Source organism: Ipomoea triloba, chromosome 12 (assembly GCF_003576645.1).
Source record: "Ipomoea triloba cultivar NCNSP0323 chromosome 12, ASM357664v1".
Taxonomy (NCBI): domain Eukaryota; kingdom Viridiplantae; phylum Streptophyta; class Magnoliopsida; order Solanales; family Convolvulaceae; genus Ipomoea; species Ipomoea triloba.
Window position 1 is genome coordinate 20,965,949 of NC_044927.1, and position 26,572 is coordinate 20,992,520.

Consider the following 26,572-nt stretch of genomic DNA (forward strand, 5'->3'; position numbering starts at 1 on the left):
CCTATAAGGTAGACAAATCGACCACCGATACTCTAAGTATGTTACGACGCATCAGCACCGCGAACTCGACTAGGCCACTTCTCATCCACAATCAAAATTAAAAATGAGCTTGGGAAGTCATCATATCTACTCCATTGTGCTAACGATTCTCGCAACATAAGGAGTAGGGAGCTACTAATAGGATTGTAGGGTAACTCGCTCAACCTACGGGGCTCACTAAATAAAAGCACTTCCCGAGCAGAATGACCTTGGTAACTATAGCACACCATAACATACTTCCCGAGCATAATAACCTTACCGGTCTCATTAGACTTACGGGTCTGCTAGCATTCCTCCACTTGGTACTCTCGATTTATAAAGCGAGCGAAAAAAGGAGAAATCGCCCCGTTCATATAATTTTCGATTTTCAAAACCTATTATAAGTGATTAATGTGTTCGATCTTGGAACTAAGTAACCTAGGTAGGTGTCTGACCAAGATCAAAATAGCTACGACTAGTTAGCCCGAGTAAAGGGCATTGGGAAAAACTTTCCCACTTATGATCGTTAAAGATCACTAGAGGTCCTTTGGACCGCGAATAAAATCTAATCACTTGATTAGTAAGACCTGATTGCACGAGTAAGACTTGATTAGTAGATCTCTTGATTGGTAAGATTTGACCTCTCAATCATATTTCAAATCTGATCCCTAGATAAGTAGAATTCAGACGACCTTTGTAGTCCAAAAAACGGTGCTTAAGGTTGTGCTCTTTTTTACTTGGCTAAGATTTTTTTAACTGGATTTTTTCTTAGCCTAAGGTTTTTTAACAAGGCAACCCGCGTAAGTCACGAATTGTGTAACCAGATTTTCCAGCCTAAACCCTTCCTCATTAGCTCGACGTCAGGGCACAGAGTGGGGACAGAGTGGGGGGCTACTTGATAGGGAATATACTCAGACATGCAATTTACTATACAATATACGATCCTAGGTCGATCCAGATTCGGGTCAAGGTCGTGTGGTCGAGTCAAAGTCAATATTCAAAATCAAATATTTTAGGCCTATATAAAGACCATTAGACTCTCAAAGTTAGGGGCTTTTGCTTTATTAGCACTCTTCTTTTCCTAAACTATCTCTGTCTTTAGAACACGGAATAAAAAGCCCTTTTGAGCCATTTTCGAGCATCCTCCTTTGTCATACACTTTGATATACACACTATCTACACATTTTGTACTTCATCGATATTGCTATTGAATTTATTATTTTTTTCACAAAACTTTATGTACAGATCAATACATCAAACGCCAAAGACCTTGTGGTTTAGTGGCATCCGGTGTCCCGATTAACACTCCCACATGGATGATGGGAGTGGGTTCAAGCCTCAGTGGAGGCAACTGTTGACCCTTCATCAGGGAGTTAACTTGTATGGTGAATTCTATTAATTTAAATAAAAAATAGGGAAAAGGGTCAAATAGGCCCTCGAACATTTCATAAAAAGTCAATTAGGCCCACGAACTTTTAAAAGGTGCAATTAAACCCTCAAACATTACAAATCGAAGCAATGAAGCCCAAAAACCGGTAATTGACCTGTTATCACCGGTCATTGGCATTTTCCGGCGACCGGCGACGATTCGGTCGTCGCCGGAAATCGTCGCCGGTCGCCGGAAAATGCCAATGACCGGTGATAACAGGTCAATTACCGGTTTTTGGGCTTCATTGCTTCGATTTGTAATGTTTGAGGGTTTAATTGCACCTTTTAAAAGTTCGTGGGCCTAATTGACTTTTTATGAAATGTTCGAGGGCCTATTTGACCCTTTTCCCTATTTTTTATTTAAATTAATAGAATTCACCATACAAGTTAACTCCCTGATGAAGGGTCAACAGTTGCCTCCACTGAGGCTTGAACCCACTCCCATCATCCATGTGGGAGNCCTATTTGACTACAACAACCTAAGACACAAAAAATATATTTAAGTAATTAAATTATTTAATTCCTTAATAATAATTGGCAATGATTAGTAAATACTTTTGTATTTTTAATATTGTGTACTGGACCCAAAATTAGAAATATAATAAAATTGGTAGAACTTATTTAATGATGAAGGATTGTAGGTATATGCGTATGATATTTTATTTTTTGTGCTAAATTTTTAATCCATTGTTGTTTTAGAACCAAAGAAATATTGTTTGGGCATGAAATGTAATCATTGTTTGTTTTTTGTCACAAGTCCGTTGTTTCCCAGCCATTAATGATTAGTTGATTGGTAATGATTGGTTGTATTATTTCATAATTACTTGTATTATACGAATATATAACATGATTGGTTGTATTATTTCATAAGTACTTGTATTATACGAATATATAATATGATTGCTTGATAATTTGATAATAATTAGTAATCTTATTTTATATTTTTTTTAATAGTGGGAGATGATAATGAATTTTGATTATAATACAATAATAATTGTCATTTTATGGGTTACATTATTCGCAATAATTGTTATTATTGTGAGTTAATGATAAGATGATAACGCTAAAATTGGTAGGATAATATTTTTTAGGGAAAATGGTCAAATAGGCCCTTGAACATTTCATAAAAAGTCAATTAGGTCCACGAACTTTTAAAAGGTGCAATTAAACCCTCAAACATTACAAATCGAAGCAATGAAGCCCAAAAACCGGTAATTGACCTGTTATCACCGGTCATTGGCATTTTCCGGCGACCGGCGACGATTCGGTCGTCGCCGGAAATCGTCGCCGGTCGCCGGAAAATGCCAATGACCGGTGATAACAGGTCAATTACCGGTTTTTGGGCTTCATTGCTTCGATTTGTAATGTTTGAGGGTTTAATTGCACCTTTTAAAAGTTCGTGGACCTAATTGACTTTTTATGAAATGTTCAAGGGCCTATTTGACCATTTTCCCTAAAAAATATTATCCTACCAATTTTAGCGTTATCATCTTATCATTAACTCACAATAATAACAATTATTGCGAATAATGTAACCCATAAAATGACAATTATTATTGTATTATAATCAAAATTCATTATCATCTCCCACTATTAAAAAAAATATAAAATAAGATTACTAATTATTATCAAATTATCAAGCAATCATATTATATATTCGTATAATACAAGTACTTATGAAATAATACAACCAATCATGTTATATATTCGTATAATACAAGTAATTATGAAATAATACAACCAATCATTACCAATCAACTAATCATTAATGGCTGGGAAACAACGGACTTGTGACAAAAAACAAACAATGATTACATTTCATGCCCAAACAATATTTCTTTGGTTCTAAAACAACAATGGATTAAAAATTTAGCACAAAAAATAAAATATCATACGCATATACCTACAATCCTTCATCATTAAATAAGTTCTACCAATTTTATTATATTTCTAATTTTGGGTCCAGTACACAATATTAAAAATACAAAAGTATTTACTAATCATTGCCAATTATTATTAAGGAATTAAATAATTTAATTACTTAAATATATTTTTTGTGTCTTAGGTTGTTGTAGTCAAATAGGTGTTAACACAATGTATTTGTTTTTTACAAAAAGGTATTACTTACTGATATTTTTTCATACTCACGAGTGAACCAACTATTAATATATGTATATTCATTAAAAAAATTTAAATTATACATCTAACCAGTAATCATTGAAATTATTGTTAATAAATTTAATAATTCAATTGCTTGCATATAAATATGAACCAACCAGTATAACATATGTATATTCATATATTTTAATATTTTTTAAATAAAATAATTAGAAATGCATGAAGATGTCTCCAAGGGTTTGCATATCACGGCTCATTATTGTTTGTTTTTGCCACAAGTCTATGACTAACATGGCTCCATGGGAGAAGTGTTTCCCAATTCTTGAGAGGAGTGTTTTCATTGTTCATCCGGTTCAAAAAACCTTCCATGTTTGAAATCCATTTTGAATTTCATTCCTTTCGGAGAAAGCACCCTTATTTTAGAGCAATACTAAAAATGGGAGATTTATTAAGGTTTCAAGCTAACTCACTTTTTCATGGGGTGGTTTCTGGTCTTTTTTTTGGTGACAAAAAAAACCCTATAAATGTATAGTAATTGAGTTGATGAGATTGGGATTCATGATTTACCTCTTTCACAATATTATTGTTCTCAGCACGTCTCTCAATGGTGAACACGAAAAAAGCCGACAATGGTTGCTTTGGTTTCAATAGATCTTTCTCCTTCCTGTACACAATTAAAGCAACAAATTAAAATGAGATCAATTTGGGACATACAGAAGATAGAAAGGAATTGAATTACTAAAAGTTGATGGAGATTATTGTGTATGTAGATCCATGAATTGAATTACCTCACTCCACTGGTCTTTGCACCATAACAGATAAGGTCTGCCGGCCTTTTCTTTCTCTCCCAGGGATTTCAGAATTGGGAAGTTCTGGAGAAAGTTATGAATCAAGATTAATGACAACGCCGCAACAATAATAAATTAAAGATTATTTCTATTTATTTCACGTTTTAGGTGAAGAATCAAGGAATTGAAGCAAGAAAGCAGTACCAGAGTGGGTTTGAACTCCTTCAACAGTTCCTTTCTCTGCTTCAATGGCTTTCTTCGCAGGGATGGCAATGGGCATTTCTCCAACGGCGGCCATGGCTTTTTCTCTGGGAAAAGGGAGTTTGAAATGAGAAAGAAACGGCTAGTTGCAGTGATTTCCTTTCTTTGCAAACAGGGAGGGCTTATATTTTAATTTTTAAACGGAGCGTAATGGTTGAATTTTTGAAATTCAAATAAATTTAAAAAAAAAAAAAACAAAAGAAATTCAATTAAATGTAACCTTTGCAGATTGCATCAAATGGAAATGTCTTCAAATAAAATGGTTCGAACTCTACTAGGACGTATAGAGCATTACTCTTTCAATGAACCATGAAGAACTCTTGTTGGATTTCATAAAATAAAATAAATCGAGTTCTCAAATCTGACTACTACTATTATTATTATTAGACTCACTGTTGCAAAAATCCCCGCTAGGCACCCGCCTAGGCGCTAGACGCTCCTAGACCGAGGCGATTTGCTCTCTAGGCGTCCACCTAGGTGGCCGGCCGCCTAGCACCTAGCGTCTACCGCCCGACTAGCGCCTATTGCAACCATATTATTAGTACTAATAATTTTTTTCAAAATTAAGATACAATTCATCTAAACAAAGAATCTTATCAAAATCAATTTATATATGAGTTCGGAGTCTATGAAACCAGATTCAAAACTAGATTCAAATCAATTCGCAGTCTATGAAACCATATTCAAAATGTAAAATAAAAAATATGCTCTTAGCGGACAATCTCAGTTCAAACCATGGCCGTTGGCCGTGTATTGAATATTTGTTATGGTGTAAATTTTAAAACAAAATAAATAAAATACGGAGTAAAAGAGCATACTGCATACCACTTTCTTTGTTATGAACAAATCTCAAAACCATAGGGTGTGTTTGGTTGGTGGGTTTAGACATAAGGAATAGGTATGAAAGTGATTGTTTGTGTTTGGTTGATAGGTTTTGTGAATGTTACTATGGGTTTGGAATACCCCATTAATGACAAAACTCATACCCTTATTAAATAAGGGTTTCATCTCCCTTCCTCCTTTTTTCCTCAACTATTAATAATCATTCACATTCTACCCACTTACCAAACATGTTAAATACTTTCACCAAAATCCATTACCATTACCAAGTATTTGATACCCATTCCGATTCCGATTCCCATGTGCGAACCAAACGCACCTTATATTATTCTTTTTAAGGAGGACAATGGTTTTTTGTTGGTGTTGGAGAAGTGCCTTAAAAATGTTGAACTGAAGAGAGGAGAGGAGGAGCTTGGTATACTGATGAAGAGGGGAGATAATTTAGGGTAAAAATGGGAGTTGGGAACCCGTGCATTCTGAATTTCTGATGAGGGGACTTGCCACCTGCTTTTTACCAACTCCTTTTTTTTTTTCGAAAATACCAACTCCTTTTTGACCAATTAGACACATTTCAGCTTTCGTATTTTGGAACCCATTTCAAATCAGTCTCAACTTCGGAGAAAACAGCCTTTCTATTGAACAATTTTTGCATTTGGTCTTCATTATTAATTTTTTAATATTTAGTGAAAGAGTTTAAAACATTGTCACGTTTAACTTCTTTGACTTAATTTTTAATTATCAGTGACCAAATTAAATTATGTGTTAGGTAATTTACATATCTTGAATCACATAATAATTTTGTCTTTCAAAATAAATAACTTATATAGTGTATAATTTATTTTCGTTATTGATGAGTAATGATAAAAGATTAGATTGGATAAATTAAACGTTTAAACGTGACAAAATTTTAAAAGATTTGCACTAAATATGAAAAAATTATTAGTCAATAATACAAATATGAAAATTGTTCAATAGTCGTCGGATAGAAAATTGAAAAATTCTCATAGGTAATAATGGATCATGAATACATTCATTGCTAATGGGACTTAATCACAGTTACTTGACTTATTTCTACCAAATTAACAAGAGTAAATACTTAAAATGGTCCCTCGACTATAGCGAAATTCACAAATTAGTCCTCAACTATTGATTGAATCCAATTAAGTCCTTAACTTTTCAATTTTTACCCAATTAAGTCCTCTGTCCATTTGACTGTTTGCTGACCGTGATCTTTGAGGATATATATGTAATTTCATGCGAAAAGCTCACAAGTATTACGAAAAAAAAGAAAAATATTTATTCAATTACAGAGACCAAGGCTTCAAGGCGGTGTCAGCCACCGTGTTCTACAGCGCCGAAGCGGCCTTCCGCTGCCTGTCGTGCGATGCCAAGATCCACGCCGCCAACAAGCTCGCATCACGCTACGCACGCGTCTGGGTCTGCGAGTGCGAGGTTTGTAAATAGATCCATGTTAGCTTCACCTGCAAGGGGGACGCTGCTGCTCTCTGTGTCGCCTGGGATCGCGACATCTACTCCGTGAACCCAGTGGCGCACCGCCACAACCAACTTCCCGTGGTGCCGTTTTACGACTCCATCGTCGTCGCAACTAAATCCTACGGCTTCGACTTCGCTTCCCCGGGCTATGAAAGTACTTCAGTAACGAGCCCGATAACTAGAACCCGGAAGAAGCAGAGGAGGAAGCAAAGGCGGCGTCGTGGATGCTCCCTACTCCGGTCTCCGACCACAAACAGAACCCTATAATGCTATTGAATGGGTTCCCAAATCTAACATATGTTATATGTAATTATCAGTTCTCTATTCACCTTGCCAATAGCCAAATTACTCCAAACTCAGCTCCATCGTAGATTTCCTCCCCGGTATCATGCTCTCCTTGAGCAACCGGCGAAAGGGAGCCCCTTCTAGGTCTCCTCTTTCTTGAATTAAAGCGTTCATTCTTCCCCAGGGCATGAAATTACATATATATCCTCAAAGATCACGGTCAACAAACAGTCAAATAGACGGAGGACTTAATTGGGTAAAAATTGAAAAGTTAAGGACTTAATTGGATTCAATCAATAGTTGAGGACTAATTTGTGAATTTCGCTATAGTCGAGGGACCATTTTGGGTATTTACTCAATTAACAATGAGTACCGAATTGAAAATGTATGCAACTTTTTTCTTTGAATATCATCACAATAAGTTTGGTGATAATGATTCACGGATATTGTTGTCTTTTCTTATTTATTTGATATTCCAATTTGTTACTCCTCAATATCTAATCATAATATTAATTTAGAGAATTAAACTACTGTAAAATCCTATTGAAAATTGAATTGATTTTTTGTTGATGTGGGGTGAGATTTTTTAATTATTTTTTTTAGATTGTTCTCCTACAAGAGTTTGTATTTTGTCAGAAATTATATTTAAAAAAGTAGTAACGTAAGTGCGTCTCACTGTTCACTGTCATAATTAAACTACTGTAAAATCATATTAAAAAATATCTTTTAATGGTACTCTCAAACTCCTTAGAGCAACCCGACCAATGTATTTTGGTGGGTTTTTAGAACAATACAAAAAAATTGGATTGGTTTTTTGTTGATGTGGGGTGGGATTTATTTATTTATTTATTTATTTTTGTGGATTGTTCTCCTACCATAGTTTGTATTTTGTCAAAAATTAATTTAAAAAATAATAATAGTGACGCAATTGCGTCTCACTGTCCACCTGTTACATGCGCCTGCTTGGACAATTGAGAGTGGCCGATTGAAGGCTTATATATATATATTTTCTTAATTAAAAACATAATTTGCAGCAACCAACTTCTTATTTTTATTTTTTTTAATTTAATTTTATAAACGCTCTTTTTTAATTTTATTTAATTTTTTAATTTAATACTGTTATTAAATTTATAGTTATTAATTAAATTAAATTTTCTTAATTATCAATAATATTATTATTAAATTTATAATTATCAATAATATTGTTATCAAATTTATAATTATAATTACAATTATAATTTTCAGAATGATAATAGATAAAGAAATAATTAAAATATAATGGAATAAAATGGATAGTCCATAAAAAAAAATTTAAAAACAAAACTTAAAATTAATGGAGAAAAAAATTCCGTAATTAAATGAGATAGTGGATGATGAGACTCATAAAAAACTAGAGAAAATACCTCAACTGATGAGGATTCTCTTATCTTAAAGGAATCAATCTCATACCCATTTAAACCATATTCCATTATCTTCTTCTCCCAACCATAGTCCATTATCTAAATAGCTTGCTTGACTGCTTACTTTAGCAATCTTGAATCCACGAAGTCAAAATAGATGATTATTCATTAACAAATCTGTACCCAATCAACCAGCTTGGTTGGCGTGAGTGGCTCGGCACTTTTGCTCCTTAAGAGGAGGTTGGGAGTTTGATCCCCCTTGTATGGAAAAATCAATATGACCAGCACTTTGCCCCTTAATTGGGCCGGCCCGGTGCGAGCGGGGATTAGTCTGAATATGGTACGGGCTTAAAGGTGCCTCCTGTTAGAAGGGCCTGCTCAGACATCTCGTGGACATTCCAAATCTGTACCCAATCATAATGCTCTGAACCATTGTTCACTTTGTAAAATAGACCTGACATCAGATTCATTTTTTTAGTATATTAAATATTTATTTTCAGTACATTAAATATTTAATTTTTTTAAAAGTATTTTTAATATACTGAAAGTTGATTATTTTGTATAATATATAAAAACAAACATTTAGTACAATAAATTTTTAATATATTAAAAATGAACATTATCAATGATCTACATCGTAATATAGACCATGGTCCATAGTATAATTTGTCATCTGTAGCTGCAAAGCAGTAAAGTTGTTCTTGATAAAGTTGAATATAAGTAATATAAAATGGTAAATATCATGTGCCATTATAAGTTTTTATTTTTTCTAAATCAAAATAGGGAAAGATATATTAAGATCAAAAGAGAACCAATACACGAGCAGGGCCGACTAGACTTGTACAAAATAGAGGCTCTATTTAATACTTTAATTTGGACCCTCAACATTTTTGTTCCAAGAGACAAGAACACAAGGGGGAGAGAGACTTTTTTATTTTTTATTTACATTAAGACTACCCACTACAATGATACAGAGTCCACACCGATTTTGCTTCAAGTTATTGTATTTTATAACCATATAACCAAAACAAATTGTAATACTTTTTTATGTCAAAATATAATGCATAAAAATTCAACAAAGAAAAAATACAATTCAAAATTTAATTTAAAAGCGACATTTTTTGTACATATATAAATACAAAATTATTTTACTAAAATTTTGATGTCAATTTCTTATACATGTTTATTTTCACTTGCAATTAAAACCAATCTATTGATTCTAAAAACATAATTGTTAAGTATAAAAATAATAAATTATATATACAACTTTAAAATAAAAATTTAAAAGAAAAAAAAAAGACCCCCAAAAATTGGAGCACCCGTGCTTTCGTCTAGCGGTACATGACTAGGGCTTGAAAATCACTCTCTAATATCTAGCAAGTCTATGAGCAACGTGATTTGCAGAACCATGGACAAGTAAAAAGATACTAGCTAAAAGTAAAGACTATAAGTCCAGCATACCAGAGATCCATAGACCATATTCAATTTAGTATTGGGAAAAAGATATTTGTACGCCTTGCTTGACCCATCAAAAAATATTATGCTACCAATCAATGCTATGAAGTTAGATTGAAAAGATGAATGTTGATAAGAACTATATATAAACAGAGAAGTCAAAATGCATGATCAAACATGAGCTTCAAGAAACATCAATGGCAGCACCAAACTGATCCTCCCCACCACGGACAACCATCTCCATTACCAAATCATTCCAGGAATCTATCGGCCCAGGCAAACACCAATGTAAACAGTCATTACCAACACTCTCATTCTTGTCTTTCGCGAATGGTTGGAAGAATCTATAAGGCCCGGGATGACCATCAGGCCTCAACAGCGAAAGCGGGTTCACATCAAACAGTTTAAGCTTCACCCTCTTTTCACCCGCATTCGCCAAAGCCTCCTCAAATTCTTGCAGCTCAATACGGCGCAGAATCTTGTTGATCTCGGTTAACTGAAACTCGCCTTCCTTTGCAGGTTCTGTTCTTCTGCAGCTCCCTCCGCTATGCCACTCACCGTTCTCGAAATGGTCCGGTGTGGAAGTCCTGAAGAAGATCGTCCCTCGGTGGTTTGACGATAGGATGAAGCTGAAAACGTGCCTGAGAACTTCTCTGTAAGCATAGTTGAACCCGAGCTGTGTCAAGTTCCTTTTGGGGCAGTTGTGGCAGCCCAATGCTGTATCGTTTTCGAAATAGATTGTTGATTTTACAAACCATTCGCCGCTGGAAAACATCATGTAGTCGAAGCTGTCAAAATGCTGAGTCCAGTTCCTGTCAAGCCTGTCGAGATGCAGCTGGATTTCTGACGTGGAAACCCCATTGTAGTCCTCAAAAATGGCTGCTTCTGCCAGAAATGGGGACCAAATGACTGAAACAGTGAAGTTGAACACAGGGAAGATCCATCTTTTGGATCTGTATTCCTCATCATGGTACACTTCAATAGGTTCTTCCACCTGAAAAATTCCACAACTTTACTATAAAAATATAAATGTATAGTCCAACTAACTCTTATCAGCTTTTAGTTGAGAAGTAACACATTCTTCAGTATTCAAGTCAGACCTAGACTATAGGTCATGGGTTCGACAATAGGATTTGTTGGGCAGAGGCCGGTGAAGGGTCAAGTCCAGTACCTTGCCTCTCGAAAATGTGATGGTTGTGTATAGTGAAATAAACTTGCCCTTTGCTGTAAGTTATAGCTTCCTAACACTCTTGGTATTAGAGCCAGGTCACGGGTTCGAGTCCCGACAGGGTTGAAGAGATGCTGATCTTTTGTATTCTCCTAGTCAATTAAATCTTCAAGGTATGATTTCAAAATGAAATGGTAAACCTTTTTTGGCATGTTTTAACAAAATTTAAAACATTTGGGACATGGAATTCCAAGCACAAAATGGTTACATTATCTAAGGCCAGGAGAATACTGCAAACAGATAGTCAGATACTGCAAAACTGGTTCTTCAGTTCTTTAAACCACCAATTATAAAAGACAATCAAGTCAAATATCCTGCTGCTGTGAATCTGTGATAGAAGCAAATCAACTAAGATGCAAAACATAAAAGTGGAAAATCTTTTAAACGAATCATTTCAGTGAGTTATCGTGTTACTTCGTCATATTACTAGCAAGCAGACAGACCGCTTTTACCTTCGAGAGCATGCAAAGAATGGATTGAACATGGTTCCTGGATATTGAATCACCTATTAATGCCCAGGTTTTGTCCCTCATTAACTCAAGAAACTTCTTTGGCTTGAAGCGAGGCAGGTTGCAATCGCGTGGCTTCCATCTCCAGTAAAGAAAGTCGGTATCTGGTCGACCATTCTTCATACAATTTTGATGGCCTCCAATGAAACTGCATGTCTCATTTGTGTAAGAAGGACCGTCAGGATTATGAATCCAATCTCCAACAAAGAGATCACACGTCTCTGCCTTCTCTATATACATATACAAAAAAAGGAAATTCAGTTCAGTATATGACAATATGGATAACCTAGCTTGTATGTTTTTTTTTCCAAAACTAATGAATTCCTCAAAACCAATGACAGTAAAAGAATGCAGAAACACAGCAATACATTGGATAATGAAAGCTAACAGATTGCAGCTAGCAAATCTTTATTATGTTAATTTCAATCCATTCATGACCAAAACCAGATAATGATAATTACAACCACATCCTAATGATAATTACTCCAACACCACATGAACAGTGTTAATTGTCATACAAACAGACACACAATTACACAAAGACAATTCCAGTTGGTTCCTGAGTGGTAGATAGTGGACAAGGACATAGGATTGAGCCTTGGTAACCCGAGTGTGAGAGTTACACCAATGTGGTGGACTCCTTGTGGGCACCAAACTCGGGTACTCGGACCTAATGGATCGTTGAGTCACCTGATTTACCTCTCTACTCTACTATAGTATCAGGCCGAGGCGTGGGGCTAGGAATTTCGTCTTTTGTGGGCAAGCTAAACTACTAATCCAAAAACAAATTAAACAGAGAGTTATTAAGAGCATTGATTTTCTTTATTTACTTTTTGCATTCTGTTAATTCTTCTACTGCAAAGTTTCCAGATTAATTCAAAAACTTGAAAGTTGTATGCATCATTATTGTGTTTCAAAAAAAGTCTAACAAAGAAGCAAACTCCTTGCCATACACATCAAATCACAGTTCCCCTTTATCTATAGATGTAGAAAAAGCTGGCTAAAGTAAACATCACAAGAAAGGCACTGTTCAAAGCACCCAAAAAAAAAAAAAAAAAGCAAAATCGAGTACCTTGAGGGAAATCATGATCAACAGTTTGGGGCAACCGAAGATGAAGAGGCAGTGGTGAAGCCAAAGAGTGACCAAGAAATGTGGTTTTAGTCTCAGGGATTTCAAGAATCCGAGTGGTTCCAGAAAAAAGTATCCTAAAAGCAAGACTCACCACCAGAACAGAGAGCCCAAACTTCAAAACCAAGAGACCCTGCTTGTTCAGAGACCTCCACCAGGACTTCCAAGACACCACCATTTTCTTAATCGCCTTCACTCTACTGAAATTCTAAAAGAAGATGCATAAAGATGCAATTTTGGGCTGAAATATGTGATGGGATTGTGTAAACAGAGACATGGTAGCCGAAATCTGTGATGAAAAGAATGTATTTGGGTATGAAATATGGAATTCCTGAGAAATGTAAAAATGTATACCCGAGTACAGAGTGGGGCAATTGTAAGCAGAAATTTTGGCGGAAATTCAGAAGGTGAAATTAGTAAATAAGGTATCATCCAATTGGTGTTGAGATATAAATACAAGGGAAATTCATTTGTCTCCTGTGTCCCAGTGCCCTGAGCCCCTGAGTCCGTGACCCTTGGCCGATCACCCAATCATAGTGTTCATCACATCAAATTTGTCACCTTTTTAGGCTATCTACATGCGGAAAAAGTAATCGTATTATCCTTTCTTAATTTTTATTTAGGGCATAGTAATATTTGTTTGATTATTTTAATTTTCATTAAAAATTAATAAGATCAGTCAATTCATAGACATCTAATGATTATAAGTAAAGTAAAACAAATGTTAACATCTCTCTTAGCCTCTTAGGGATGTAGATGATGTTAGAGCATCACTAACCATTGAAAATTTTTATCAATTTTTTTCTGAGTATGAGAGAGAGAAATGAGGAAAAAGAAAAAATAAAAGTGACAAAAGAAAAATTAGCTTCTAACACACCCAATGCACACGAACAATTTTTTTTTTCTTTTTACTCTCTCTTACATGTCCCTCAAAAAATCCAACTCTTCGTAAATCTGTTTTTTTTTTTCTTTTCCATGCAGGCAAAAGAAAACTTGAAAAAGAGCTGTTAGATTGCTCTTACAAACCGTTTGGTTCGCTGAAAAATATTTGAAGGAAATGGAATTCAAATTTCATAGAAAATAAATTATCAGGAAAATAGATTTCATCGTTTGGTTGGTGGAGAAGAAATTACTGAAAATTTGAATTCCATTATTTGATTGGGTTTGAAATGATAAGAAATAATGAATGACATATATAACCTACACAATAATAATAATATTATAATAAAGAGTAATTAATAAAGTATGGTGAGGGCAAAATCGTCATACTACTTTTCTATGGAAAAAGTTTTCCATGAAAAACAAAATATCTAAAATTTGCTAGGAAAATGTTTTCCTCATTGTTAAGGAAAACTTTTTTCAATGGAAATTGTTTTCCATCCAACCAAACAACACAAAACACTATTTTCCTCAACTTGTAGGAATTTCCATCCAATCAAACACCCCCCTTAAAGTTTGCAGCAAATCATGGTGTACTAATGAGAGAATTTATCCTTTTTTTTTTAAGTCTCTTCTTTGTATATTTGAAAATTGAAATACAGAAATCTAAGAATAGAGAATAACAAAAATAAAATAAAATTGAAATAAACACAGTTTTTGGCTTTTGTGAATTTGTGGTATTCAATGTTGCTTTTAGAAAAGACAAATTCATAGTTCATAGTGTTCGCTTTTTTTTTTTAAAAAAAAAAAACTATTTACTTTTAATTTCATTGTCGTATTTAAAGAATACTTAATACGTTCAGAAACCAATAGAATTTCAACAAGAGTATATTCAACTTTTAAGAACATTTATTATTTATTAATCACATATGAATCTATTGATTTTGTTATAATTAAATATAACTGCATACAATAATTTTTTTTGTAAAAAAAAAAATGATACCCATGTATTGTAATAAGCAATTATTATACCGGGACCATAATTTACATGATAAAGTAAACCATTACTATATACGTTTATTTTTAGTGTATTGCATGTTAATTTTTTAAAAATTTATTTTTAATATATTATTTAAAAATAATTTTTAATATTAAAATAAATATTTAAGATATAAAAATAATATTTATTAATTGTTTATCTGAAACATAGTAAATTTTAATATATTAAGAATAATAAATATTTAATATAAAAAAAATAATAAACATTTATCAGTTCAAAGTACGAAGGGGAATCTTGTTGAATTTCTCCTTTAGGAAGTCAAACGAAAAGTTGAAACAGAGACAATTTTTTTTTATTTTTTTTTTTGAAAACAACAGATACAATTTTTCTTTTACCACCGAATTGAATGTTTGACCCTACAATTGTACTATTTATACTTATTATATCCATCATTTTTTTTTTGAAAGATTATATCGATCATTTTGAATTTCAAATTTACATTGTCTGACTGACTTTGCATTTTATTTAGGGAAAATGACACTTTTTTCCCCTATGTTATGTGCATATAGCACTTTTTCTCTCTGTGTTATTAAAGTGACAGTTTTTTCCCCTGAAATGTTAAATTGACATTTTTACCCTTAAAAATAATTATTTCATTATTTTTTTTCCAACAAATTATAACTTATGTATGGATGATCACGATTCGGTTCGAACCTAACCAAACACTGTAGCAATCATACCAAAATACTATGGACGGTTATGATTACGATTCAGAACCAAAAAAATAAAATTAAATAATTGTTGAATCGTAAACCGGAATTGAACCACATTCATATATAGTGAAAATGATCAAACACTTATTTGATAAATCAGTACGGTTCGGTTCCAATTTCGATTTTGAACCGCCAATCAAAACTTATTTATTTATTTTTATAGTTTTATTTCTTATTTAAAAATAGTCTAAATTTAACAATTATTTTGTTTTATTTTTTTTCGGTTTTGAATCGTAACCGTAACCGTCCATACTTTTTAAGTTCAATTACTACGGTGTTCGATTAGGTTCGTATCGAACCATAATCTTCCATGCATATTAGTAATATAATTGGTTGGAGAATAAAAATAAATGAAATAGTTATTTTTTAAGGGTAAAAATGTCAATTTAACATTTCAGGAGGAAAAACTACCACTTTTGAAATAACTGAGGTGGAAAAACTGCCACTTTAATAACTCAGGGGAAAAAAATGCTATATGCACATAACTTAGGGGGAAAAAGTGCCTTTTCCCTTTTATTTATTTATTTTTGCATACAAGGGAAACAAACAACTAAAAAACTACATAAACTTATGTCCAGCAGCACTCACAACATCTGTTAATAGCAAACCTATGACACTCGTAGCCGTAGGGAAGATATTCAAATATATATAAATTAAATTGAAATTAATCATTATATGTTGTCATCCAATCTGTACATGTTTTTGTTTTTCGATGGATATACTTAATAGAATATGATCAAAAACCACGTACTTATGTTTTTTATTTGGCCTAGTCTGTATAGTGTAAGAAGATAACAAATATACCAAATCAAAATTTTAATTCACCTAGACAACAAAAATAAACAAATTTTCTTTTTCAAAATTTAAATGATGTCATATATTAGGAAGTAATGGTAATTATTTTTATAACGGCATCCGCCAAATAATGCGTAATTAATTATAAAAAAAAATGTTGTAGTATTTAGCTTAGCTAGCCACCTTAGGTAATGCAATATTTTGTGAGAAGAGATTAAGGAAAATACTTTTTTTTTTCTTAGGATGATTAAAATTTGCATTAGATTTTGTTATACAAAATCTTGTATCATTTAATGTATTTTTTACTAGCTTACTTCCGATTTTGTAATTGTATTAGCAATTCGCTTACCAACCGTCTTAGTCTAAACTATTAGATTTAATTTTTTTTTTTTAAATTTACTTGTGATGGATACTTTTAACAGATAATTAGTAAATATAAAGGACTATGAATCTATGATACTTATTGCATACAACTAATATCATTTGATAGGAAAATAATAAGTATATCCCCAATAATTCAACTAGTAAAATTTCTTACATGTCATAGTTTTATTGGAAGTATATATATATGTGAAAATAAGAGTTTTCCTTGTCATTAAAAAAGATTTTTTTTTTGCTATTTTGTTGGGTAGCTGAAAACTTGATGGTTGTTGAATGTGTAATTACGCGGCCGCTATCCATGCACACGAGCCAACTTTGATTGGAAGAATGGCAGCCATAATCTTCGGCTTGATAAGCGCTCGTGAAACATAGAATGTACGAATAAGGTATATTTAAATGTTTTCTATTATTTATTTATTTATTTTGACATTTTCATATATTAAGAGTTATTGGAGAATTGGTAAGATGAGATTGGAGTTGTGATATTATTAAGAGTTAATTTCATTTTTAGTCTTAGATTTATTGTTGGTATTCTAATTTTAGTCTTTTTTTTTTAAATCATCCTTTTTTGTCCTGGTATTATTATGGAATGACGATTTTTAGCCCTCCATCAACAAAATCGTTTAAATTTCGTAAAATAAAAGAATATTTAGGTCTTCAATTATGATTTTTTTTTCAAAAAATTAAAAATAAAAGTATAGCAAGTTAACAACTTTATATAAAAATGATCAAAATGACATTGTATTTAACGATATTTCAATGATTTTGTTGATGGAGGACCAAAAATGGCCGGTCATGCCATAATAATGCTAGGACTAAAAATAAATGTTTTGAAAAATAAGGACTAAAAGTGAATTGCCCCTATAAATTTATGACCAAAAATGGAATTAACTCTATTATTAACTATCAAGCATATGTTTCTTTCAAAAAAAACAAAACAAAACTATCAAGCATATGCATAATCAGACTAATCTACAATACATATACATACATACAATACAAATACATATACATATACAATACATACAAATCTAATAAGAGCCCTAACGGGAACTAAAAAAATGTTGGTGTAATTGTTTGATGAAATAAATGGTTTAAATTATTTTGATTTTAGTATTTTTTTTTATCGGGCATAATTGTTGTTAGTGGGCGGAGAATTTTTAGGGTAACAAAGCATATATATATATATATAAATGTAAGATTGTAAGGAACTTGAGTTCAAGCAATAGTCTTTGATCACGACATTGAAATTTTATCAACAACTCTGATTAAACAAGTTTACACATCATTCTTAGAATTTTATCAATGCATGAAAGCTTCTAAAGAAATTTATAAGTTAATTTTAACTATATCGTTGTAACAATATCTATTGTAATTATATATTTTAAATTATGTATCCCCATCCTCTATTGACAACAATTGTAGCAATTGTCATTGACAAAATCTCAAAATAATTTGTCTTAACAACGAATTAAAATTTAAAAAAAATAAAAAATCAATGACTTCATTGTTGTTGATGAAAAGTAAGTTCCTCACTCTATTACTCTTATTAAATTAAATAAAGCTACCAACAAAAATGAAAATGACAAATAATGAAGATGGAGACAATACAATGCTACCATATATACCTAAAAGAAAATTAAGAAGATCGACTTAGAGAAATTCAAACCAAAAGTAATACTCCGTATTTATTTAGATTATTATCGTGTTTAGACTATCAATTTTACAATGCAAACATTTATTTTAGTGACAATTATAATGAATCTCCTATATTATCTTGCATTCATATACTTTGAATTACCTATTTAAATAAAAAAATTTAATTTTCAATGACCTATATATGAACTTATCATATATAGTTTTGCATTGAAATACTTTTAAATATTTATTTAAATATAAATATTAAGTATTAACACATTCGCGCAATGCACGTGTAAAAATAGTGTTACTATAAAAGTGGATGATAAGACATGTGAATGGATGGACAACTTAGGTTAAATGTTCCGAACCATGCATCATTATATTCAAGCGAAATGAGACCAATTGGTGTAACAGTTAGTATTGGAGTAACATTATCACAATTATATTTTTTGTGATCTCTTTGTTTTATTTGAGTATTTACTCTATAAAAAGAAAAAATAATACTCAATAATTGGAACGAATGAATGAATGCTATTTGTTGTTAAAGCCGATTGTACTTAAAAACCTATGAAACATTTTCTTAACCGTCCCAACATTATTGACGTCATCACTGCGGCCTCTCGGGCCCACTGACGCCACATCTAATCTCCGAAATCCTCGGATTTCGCGAAAACTGCCGACGCTGGACGACAGCAGCCTCATCTTCCGCTCCATCAATGCGCCACCGTATTTTTTTCTCCTTCGTTCATGTCTCCCATCAAGTGTGCGATTAGTACGAGGAATGCAAAATACGGAGTAATAATCAATTTATTATGTTTCGTGACACAGTTTAACTAGAGATTAATAAAATGATTAGTGTCTGGTTGGTAAATTATTATTTAGATTTGGACTGCCGTATTATTTATATTCATTGATTTTAGTAAATATTATACATGTATTAAATGCATTAGCTTTTGTAGGTACTAAAAAGTTCATTGCATTTTTGTTGTTCATTTCCCTTTTATTATTCGATGATTAGGGGTGTTTGGTTGGATGATTTTTTTTTTTTTTTTAAGTTTAAATTTTTTTAAAAAAAGTTAAATTTTCTTCTATTTGGTTCATGGAAAATTTTAGTGATTTATTTTCTACCAACTAAACAATATAATTAATCTTCTTAGTAATTTCTTTTCCATGAAATTTCAATTCTATTCCTATCATACTCAAGTACTTTCCGCGAACTAGACGAGTCGGTATATTAAGATTTTTACACGTACAAATCCATGATTAAGAATTAACTACGAAAGTAGGTTATAAAACTTCTATGGTTAATTGCACATAGTACTACAAGTATTATAAAGGTAAAGTTCATCCTACATCTAACATGGCATGTTATAATTCACTAACTTATTTGATTTAAAATTTCTATTACCAGATAGCCATTCAATCATATTGTTTCATGTACTATTGTTAGTAACTCAATCACTTTTCAGTTTTTTACTAGGCACCATTGATAGTGGCCTGGCCTCATGATTGTTATAATTATACCACAATTGGTCCATTTTGAACTCATGGCTTCTTCTTCTTCTTTTTTTTTTTTTTGAAAAAACTCATGACTTCTTTGGAAAAGAATGTATCACCAAGATGGAATTAAAGTACTAAGACTCCCTAACTTTTATCTAATCTAATTTATAAGATTTTATTCATGTTATATTCCTAAATCATGTAGGTATTTTATGTGTTTGTGGAATTGTATGTTATGTTAAAAATTCTGTACTTTAATTCTTTAGACAAAATCATCTTTACACAGTTCATCATTTAATTAATCAAATATTAAATACCAAATCAATTTATCTAATTGTACTTGTCTTAAATACATTAATTAACGATGGCCTCGCAGGTATTTCCAGAATCTATCCGAGAGGTATACACATGCTCACAATCCCGCCAGTTGCAATTTGTAACCTTCTATTAGATGATGTTGTTGGGCACCCCTTGTGGCGCAATATAGTGCTAGCCCCTGTACGTGTACAATTGGTATCCCCCTTCCAATTCAAATAAAAAAAAATACATTAATTAACACTATAATGTACCTAATTAAATACTATATTAAATCAAATATATTTTACTATGGAGTTTTATTTACGTATTTGCCAAATATGTTTTAATTATTAGACTATATAAACATGAATGACATTTACCAAATCTTTTGCAAATAAATTAACCATTTACTTTATTCTATGTACACAAACATCTCTCTATTTTATGTATTTATACACACACAAACCTGTAATAAAAATAAATATCATGTCAATAATTAATTAATTAGTCATTTTATTATAATATAGATTTTGCTACTTGTGTTATTTAGTTTTTATTTCAATTTTTAACTACTTTAATATAACCATAACTTTAGCATTGTCCATCAATGTTGAATATTTACTTCTCCTTTTTTTTTTTTTTTTTTGAATTACGAATGAAAACCCACAATCACTATTCAACTTGTGTATGGAGTAAATCTTACTGAGAGTTGAACTTAAAATTTTATAATTACTAAGTCAACAGACCAACTTGGTTGAGATAACCCTTGAATACTTTTGAGTAAGTATATGAAAGGTAGTTGTATTGAGAATGGGTGAAAAAGCACACACCGAGAAAACATGAACTTTGTTCAATTTTCAGCAGGTTGTCGGTTGTGTATCAGCTGTCTCTCTTTCCCCAGTTTCTGTGCGGCCTATACATGTAGTCAGTCAACAGTATATGTGCAAAAAGAAAGGTTGAATCAGGCTAATAAGCCAAATAGATTGGCTTTAAAAGAATAAATACAAGCAAACCAACTCAATTACAATAGTATACAAAGCCAAAAGAATGGTGCACAAAAAAGATATACAAATGGTTCTATCAGCTAGAAAAATGGTTGACCAACTTAAGTACTGAGAGGAAAAGATTTAATAAAAAATGACAAAACATTGAGAAAAGATAAGTCTCTACTTGCATTCATGCATGATGCACCTTGGGTCATCTGTTCAAGATGGTTGTAGTGGTTCATGAAAAGTTGAGATGCTACTGTGCTGCTGCTTCTGCTGGTCTTCTTAGGATCTCCATTGTTCATGTTTATTGAGCTGCTATTTGTCTTCTTCCACTGGTCATCTTTGATATTGTCTCCTTGAGATGATCATAACGACTACGATGGTACTCAATCCAGATACACAATTGCCGTATGACCTCTCGCTTCTCCTCACTAAGGTCAGTGATCCCCTTGTCTTTTTCATTCATTGTCCTTTCCAATTCTCCCATTGTTTTATCCTTGTCATCAACCATTTTTTGAAGGGTTTCCATCTTCTCCTCAAGTTTGTGTATGGTCTTCATCAAATTCTCCTTTTCAACTCCATCCTCCTGCAATGTTCTCTCTAGTTTCCTAACCTCCTCTTTTAACACCAACTCACTTTCTTTTTTGCCTCTCAGTTGCTGAGCAAGAGATTCAATTTCTTTTGTTAGCTGCTCCTTTTCATGGCCAGCCTCCTTGATCCAGTTCTTAGCTACCTTAAGCTCATTCAGGATTTCATAAATGCGGGATTCTAAGTGGCCACAGTCTTCCTCAAATTTCATGTTAAACATGTCTATTCCAGAAAGTGTGTCAGTTACTGTGTCCGAAACATCTGCCATTATCCTCTGTTGGGTTTCTTTATAAGCAACTATTATTCCTGACAATGATGCGATCTGTTCTCCCAGAGTTCTTTGGTGTTGCAGTAACTTATCTTCTTTTTTGTTATGGTCTTCTTCCTTTTCACCAAGTAGCTGTTCTGTCACCCGAAGCTTTTGGTTGGCTAAGCGGAGCTTGACTTCAGTTGTGCGGACATTCTCCACTAAAGTCCCTAGTTCATCTCCTTTCATCTCCAGATCTCTCTTCAGATCTTCAATTTCATCCTCCATTTCATTTATCTTCTGATCTTTGGAGTTGAGATTATTCTGGAATTCTGCTGTCATGTCCCCTATTTTCATTTCTGCAACTTCAAGATTTGTTTTGCACTCCTGGAGCACAATTTCAAGTTGCTTCTGCTCATCAGCCAATTTGCTGAATGCCTCTGCTTGCTCTTTCATCTGTATTTCCTGATCTACAATCTTCTGTGCTAATTCAGTGTTCTGATTTTCTGCTTGAGCCAAACACTCAGAAGATTCTTGTTTGCCTCTTTCAAGTTGTATCTCTAACTTAACTTTCTCAGCCTGCAAGAAGTCCACCTCCCTCTTTAAATTGTCAATTTCTTCTGTCAAGTTAAAAATTCGGGTGGTGTCTTCACTATGTGCATCATCCAACTTCTTTTGCAGTGCAAAGATTTCAACCCCTTTCTCAGTTAGTGTATTCTCCATCTCTGTTATTCTGCTTTGTAAACCAGCCTCCTCCTCCCTCATTTGTTCTTCCAATTTGTGAATCTGTTTGTCACGAGACTTCACTTCCTCTTCAAGGTCCTTTACCTGCACTATCACACCTTCCTTCTCTTCTAGCATTCTCTGTACATCTATAGTTTTACTTGCTAATTCCCCTTTTAGATTTTCTACCTCAACAAGGAATTCTGATATCTCTCCAATCTTCTTTTCAACTAGGGCATCTGATTCACATTTCTGAGCAAGTAAGGTATCCAGTTGTTCTTGAAGATTAGTCACCTGCAATGTCAATGCTGTGATTTGGGAAGATGCTTCACTCTCTCTGTTTTCAGATTCCTTCCGTAGAAAGGACAGTTCATTCTCTTTGTCGGTTATTGCTCTTTCCATTTCATTAATTTTATCTTGCATCTCCGTTTTTTCACTCTGCAATTGAACGATCTCCTGGATTTTGCCACTTAACTGCTCTTCCAACTCATAAATTTTATTTTGAACCTCAGTTTTTTCATTCTGCAATTGAGCAGTCTCCTGGACTTTCTCCATTAGTGTTCTCTCAGACTGAGTTATTCTGCTGTGTAAACCAGCCTCCTCCTCCCTTATATGCTCTTCCAGTTTGTGAATCTGTTCACCTCGAGACTTCACTTCCTCTTCAAGGTCCTTTACCTGCACCATCAGACCTTCCTTCTCTTCTAGCATTCTCTGTACATCCAGAGTTTTACTCGCTAATTCCTCTTTTAGATTTTCCATCTCAACAAGGTATTCTGATATCTCTACAATCTTCTTTTCAAGTAAGGCATCTGATTCACATTTCTGAGCATGTAAAGTATCCAATTTTTCTTGCAGATTGGTCACCTGCAATGTCAACTCTGTGATTTGAGAAGATAATTCACACTCTCTGTTTTCAGATTCCTTTCGTAGAAAGGACAGTTCATTCTCTTTTTCTGTCAGTGCTCTTTCCAATTCAAAAATTTTATCTTGCATCTCAGTTTTTTCACTCTGCAATTGAGCAGTCTCCTGGATTTTACCACTTAACTGCTCTTCTAATCCACTTTTTAGGTTGTGTATTGTGTCAAGTTCCAGTTCTCTGTCTTTCATCAGTACAAGATGGTTCTCTTTCTCTTCTACAATTCTCTGACAATCTGCATTTTTGTTTTCTATCTCCTCCTTTAAACTTTCTATCTGAATTGAGAACTCAGAAATTTCATGAGCTTTCTTCTCCAGTTGCTGCTCCAGCTCTACTTTCTGTGTCTGCAACGATTCAATCTCAAGTTGCAAATTGTTGGTCTTTGTTGTCAGAACCTCTATTTGAGATGATGAGTCCTTCTCCTTGTCCTCGTGGTTTTTCAGCAATGAAATAAACTCATCTTTCTGTCTTTCTATTTCTTTTCTGTGGGCATGCAATGAATCAAGCTCCACTTCTAAGCCTCTAATCCGAGTAGAAGCTTCATTATGTTGAGACTCCAGCATCTCCTTGTGAATTGAATGCTCCTTTTCTTTTGCAGACAATGTTTCCTTTAACTGGCGAGATTCAGTGACAAAGTTCTGAATCTTTTCTTCAGCTTCCTTTAAAGCATCTGAGAGCTGTATAATCTTCGAGGATAGAGAGTGATTTTCCTCTTCCGTTACCCTTTGTGTCTGACTTAGCTGAGCTATTTCTTTTTCTGCAGAGTTGAGTTTCTCTTGCAGTGTAGAAAATTCCCCTTGTAGGGCTCCCATTTCTTGCTGTAGGGCTCCTTTCTCGTCCTTTAACTGAGAAGTGATGGTCCTTAAATCTTCAATGGTTCTATTTCCCTCTTCAACACTGTTCAGAGCCGCTTCTTTCTCCAAAATTATGCTGGCTCTCTCTGTATTTATTTCCTCTAGCTTCTGGTTTAGTTCAGCTTCTAGTTTGCAAGCATTCTCCAACTTTAAGCTGAGATCTACATTCTCATCCGCAAGTTTTGATCTTTCTCCATCACATTTTTCAGCTTTATCATTAATTTCTCTGATGGTTGCCTCAGCTTCTTGCAATTTGCTCAAAGCTTGCTGGTATTCCAATTGCACTGCTTCCTTTTCTTCCACTGTGGATGCCAACTTTGTCCTCAACTCAGCAACTTCAATATTTGCATTTTCAAGTTCTTGCAATTTGCTCAAAGCTTGCTGGTGTTCCAATTGCACTGCTTCCTTTTCTTCCACGGCAGATGTCAACTTTGTCCTCAACTCGGCAACTTCAATATTTGCATTTTCAAGTTCTTGCCTGATGCCATCTGTTACCTTCTCTAATTCATGGTCTACTTTTCCATTTTTACCATCTTCTTCCCTATGAGAATAATCTGAATCTGAATCTGAATCAGAATCAGAACTAGAAGCAGAGTTGTCCTTTTTCTGCTTTCCGTCTACCTTTTCCCTTAGGTATCCTGTGAGATTATCATAGCGATCATAAAGGGATTGGTAATGCCTGTGGAAATCCCTAACTAAATCAATCACAGGTTCTTTTCCATGACTGCCATCCTCTTCATTTAGAAGGTTTAAGATTGTCTGAAGTTTGCCGTCAATATCTACAACACACAGAAAGCATATGTCAGAATAATTTCTCTAGCCTTACTAATCTCTTTTGGGGGAGAGGGAATAAGCTGATATGCAACTTCCAAACTTCAGTTCCTCTCAATTCGTTATTTATAATAGCCAAGAAATTGATATCTCCACAGTTCTAGTGATTTTGAAGACAATCGTGCCATTAAAAAACATAATACCTTCTCTAGTTCCTTGCAGCTCATCTTTTTGGGGATCAATATGACTTCCAAAGTACGATTTTATTCTTTCCCTGAAGTGGTGTTTTGGCATCTTTTTAAGTATTCAGCTACTCTCTTTTTCACTTTCAGGGGGCTGCCTCAATCTTGAAAGCCAACAGGCCACAGCTGCAGCCTGGTAAACGAAACTGCAAATTTATCTGTTAGAGATGGAAGAAGCATGTATATCTAGAGATGAAGATAAACCAAGTCTAACAGGGTGCTAGTTATTTAATAAGAAAATATGCAGAAACTCATTATAACATCAACTAAGAGCTTAGTACAAGAAATTTTAAGGATATGATATCCCTGCATAAAGTGCTTCAACAGAAAGTCATTTTGATGAAACTCCTTGAGATCAGTAAAGAAAAAAAGAAAGAAAAAGGAAGGATATGCCACTTATGTCAGTGACCAAGCACAATAAAGCCATACTACTCAGCATGATATTGTGAATATGACTGTAAAAGACACGTACCAAAAGCAGCTCTTGTAGTGGGAACTCAATAATAACAAGTTAAGCTCAATAAATACTTAGCTCATAAACAGATTATGTAAATTAAGCATATAATCATAAATATTATCCACAAGGAGTTCAATTCTTGCAAATGGCAAAACTAAACACAAAAGAATAATATGGTTCAGAAAAATTAACCATTTTTTGCCATTTTGAACAGGGGAAAAAACTGTTTGCTCAATTTAATCCAGCAAGCAGTCCACAGTAATATTTTACTGTATTCTTCATCAGAAATGACACATTTTTAGTTTGGCATTCAAATTTCTCAAGGTAACAATAACAAAGGAATATTTCGAATGAAGAAAAGACAGTTTGATTATCACACACATGACATGTCAACCTCTTCTTTTCTAATATCCATCTAATCCTAAAAGCTATGGAAGATGTCACCATTCCAACATACACAAAAGTAAAGCATTGATGACTACTTTTAGTTTTCTCCTTTAATTTAATTTCCATGCTCAAATCAACATCCAAGCCTCTCCTTTTTTTTTTTTTTTTTTTTTTTTTTT

At 33.4% G+C, this 26,572-nt stretch overlaps 2 protein-coding genes and 1 long non-coding RNA gene across 3 annotated transcripts in view; all 3 read right to left on the reverse strand.

Annotated features, from left to right (window-relative positions):
- Positions 1 to 3,813: 3,813 nt before the first annotated feature.
- LOC115997939 lies at positions 3,814 to 4,693 on the reverse strand. The gene is made up of 3 exons (XR_004093808.1): positions 4,557 to 4,693; positions 4,353 to 4,436; positions 3,814 to 4,228 (listed from the first exon to the last, which is right to left on the reverse strand). It is a non-coding gene; the product is annotated as an uncharacterized LOC115997939 (long non-coding RNA).
- Positions 4,694 to 10,090: 5,397 nt separating this feature from the next.
- LOC115998569 (protein trichome birefringence-like 23) lies at positions 10,091 to 13,456 on the reverse strand. Its single transcript, XM_031238165.1, has 3 exons — positions 12,897 to 13,456; positions 11,768 to 12,054; positions 10,091 to 11,081 (listed from the first exon to the last, which is right to left on the reverse strand). Exons 1-3 carry the CDS (start codon positions 13,129 to 13,131, stop codon positions 10,272 to 10,274), a joined length of 1,332 nt encoding a protein of 443 aa, XP_031094025.1. The 5' UTR covers positions 13,132 to 13,456; the 3' UTR covers positions 10,091 to 10,271.
- A 7,717-nt stretch (positions 13,457 to 21,173) lies between these two features.
- LOC116000482 (COP1-interactive protein 1-like) overlaps positions 21,174 to 26,572 on the reverse strand; it is a 7,219-nt gene continuing 1,820 nt past the window's right edge. Inside the window, exons 2-3 of the mRNA XM_031240571.1 lie at positions 25,511 to 25,695; positions 21,174 to 25,315 (exon numbers count right to left, since the gene is read on the reverse strand). Coding sequence (XP_031096431.1) covers positions 21,513 to 25,315; positions 25,511 to 25,601 — 3,894 coding nt within the window. The 5' untranslated portion in view covers positions 25,602 to 25,695 and the 3' untranslated portion in view covers positions 21,174 to 21,512. The remainder of the gene's footprint in view (positions 25,316 to 25,510; positions 25,696 to 26,572) is intronic.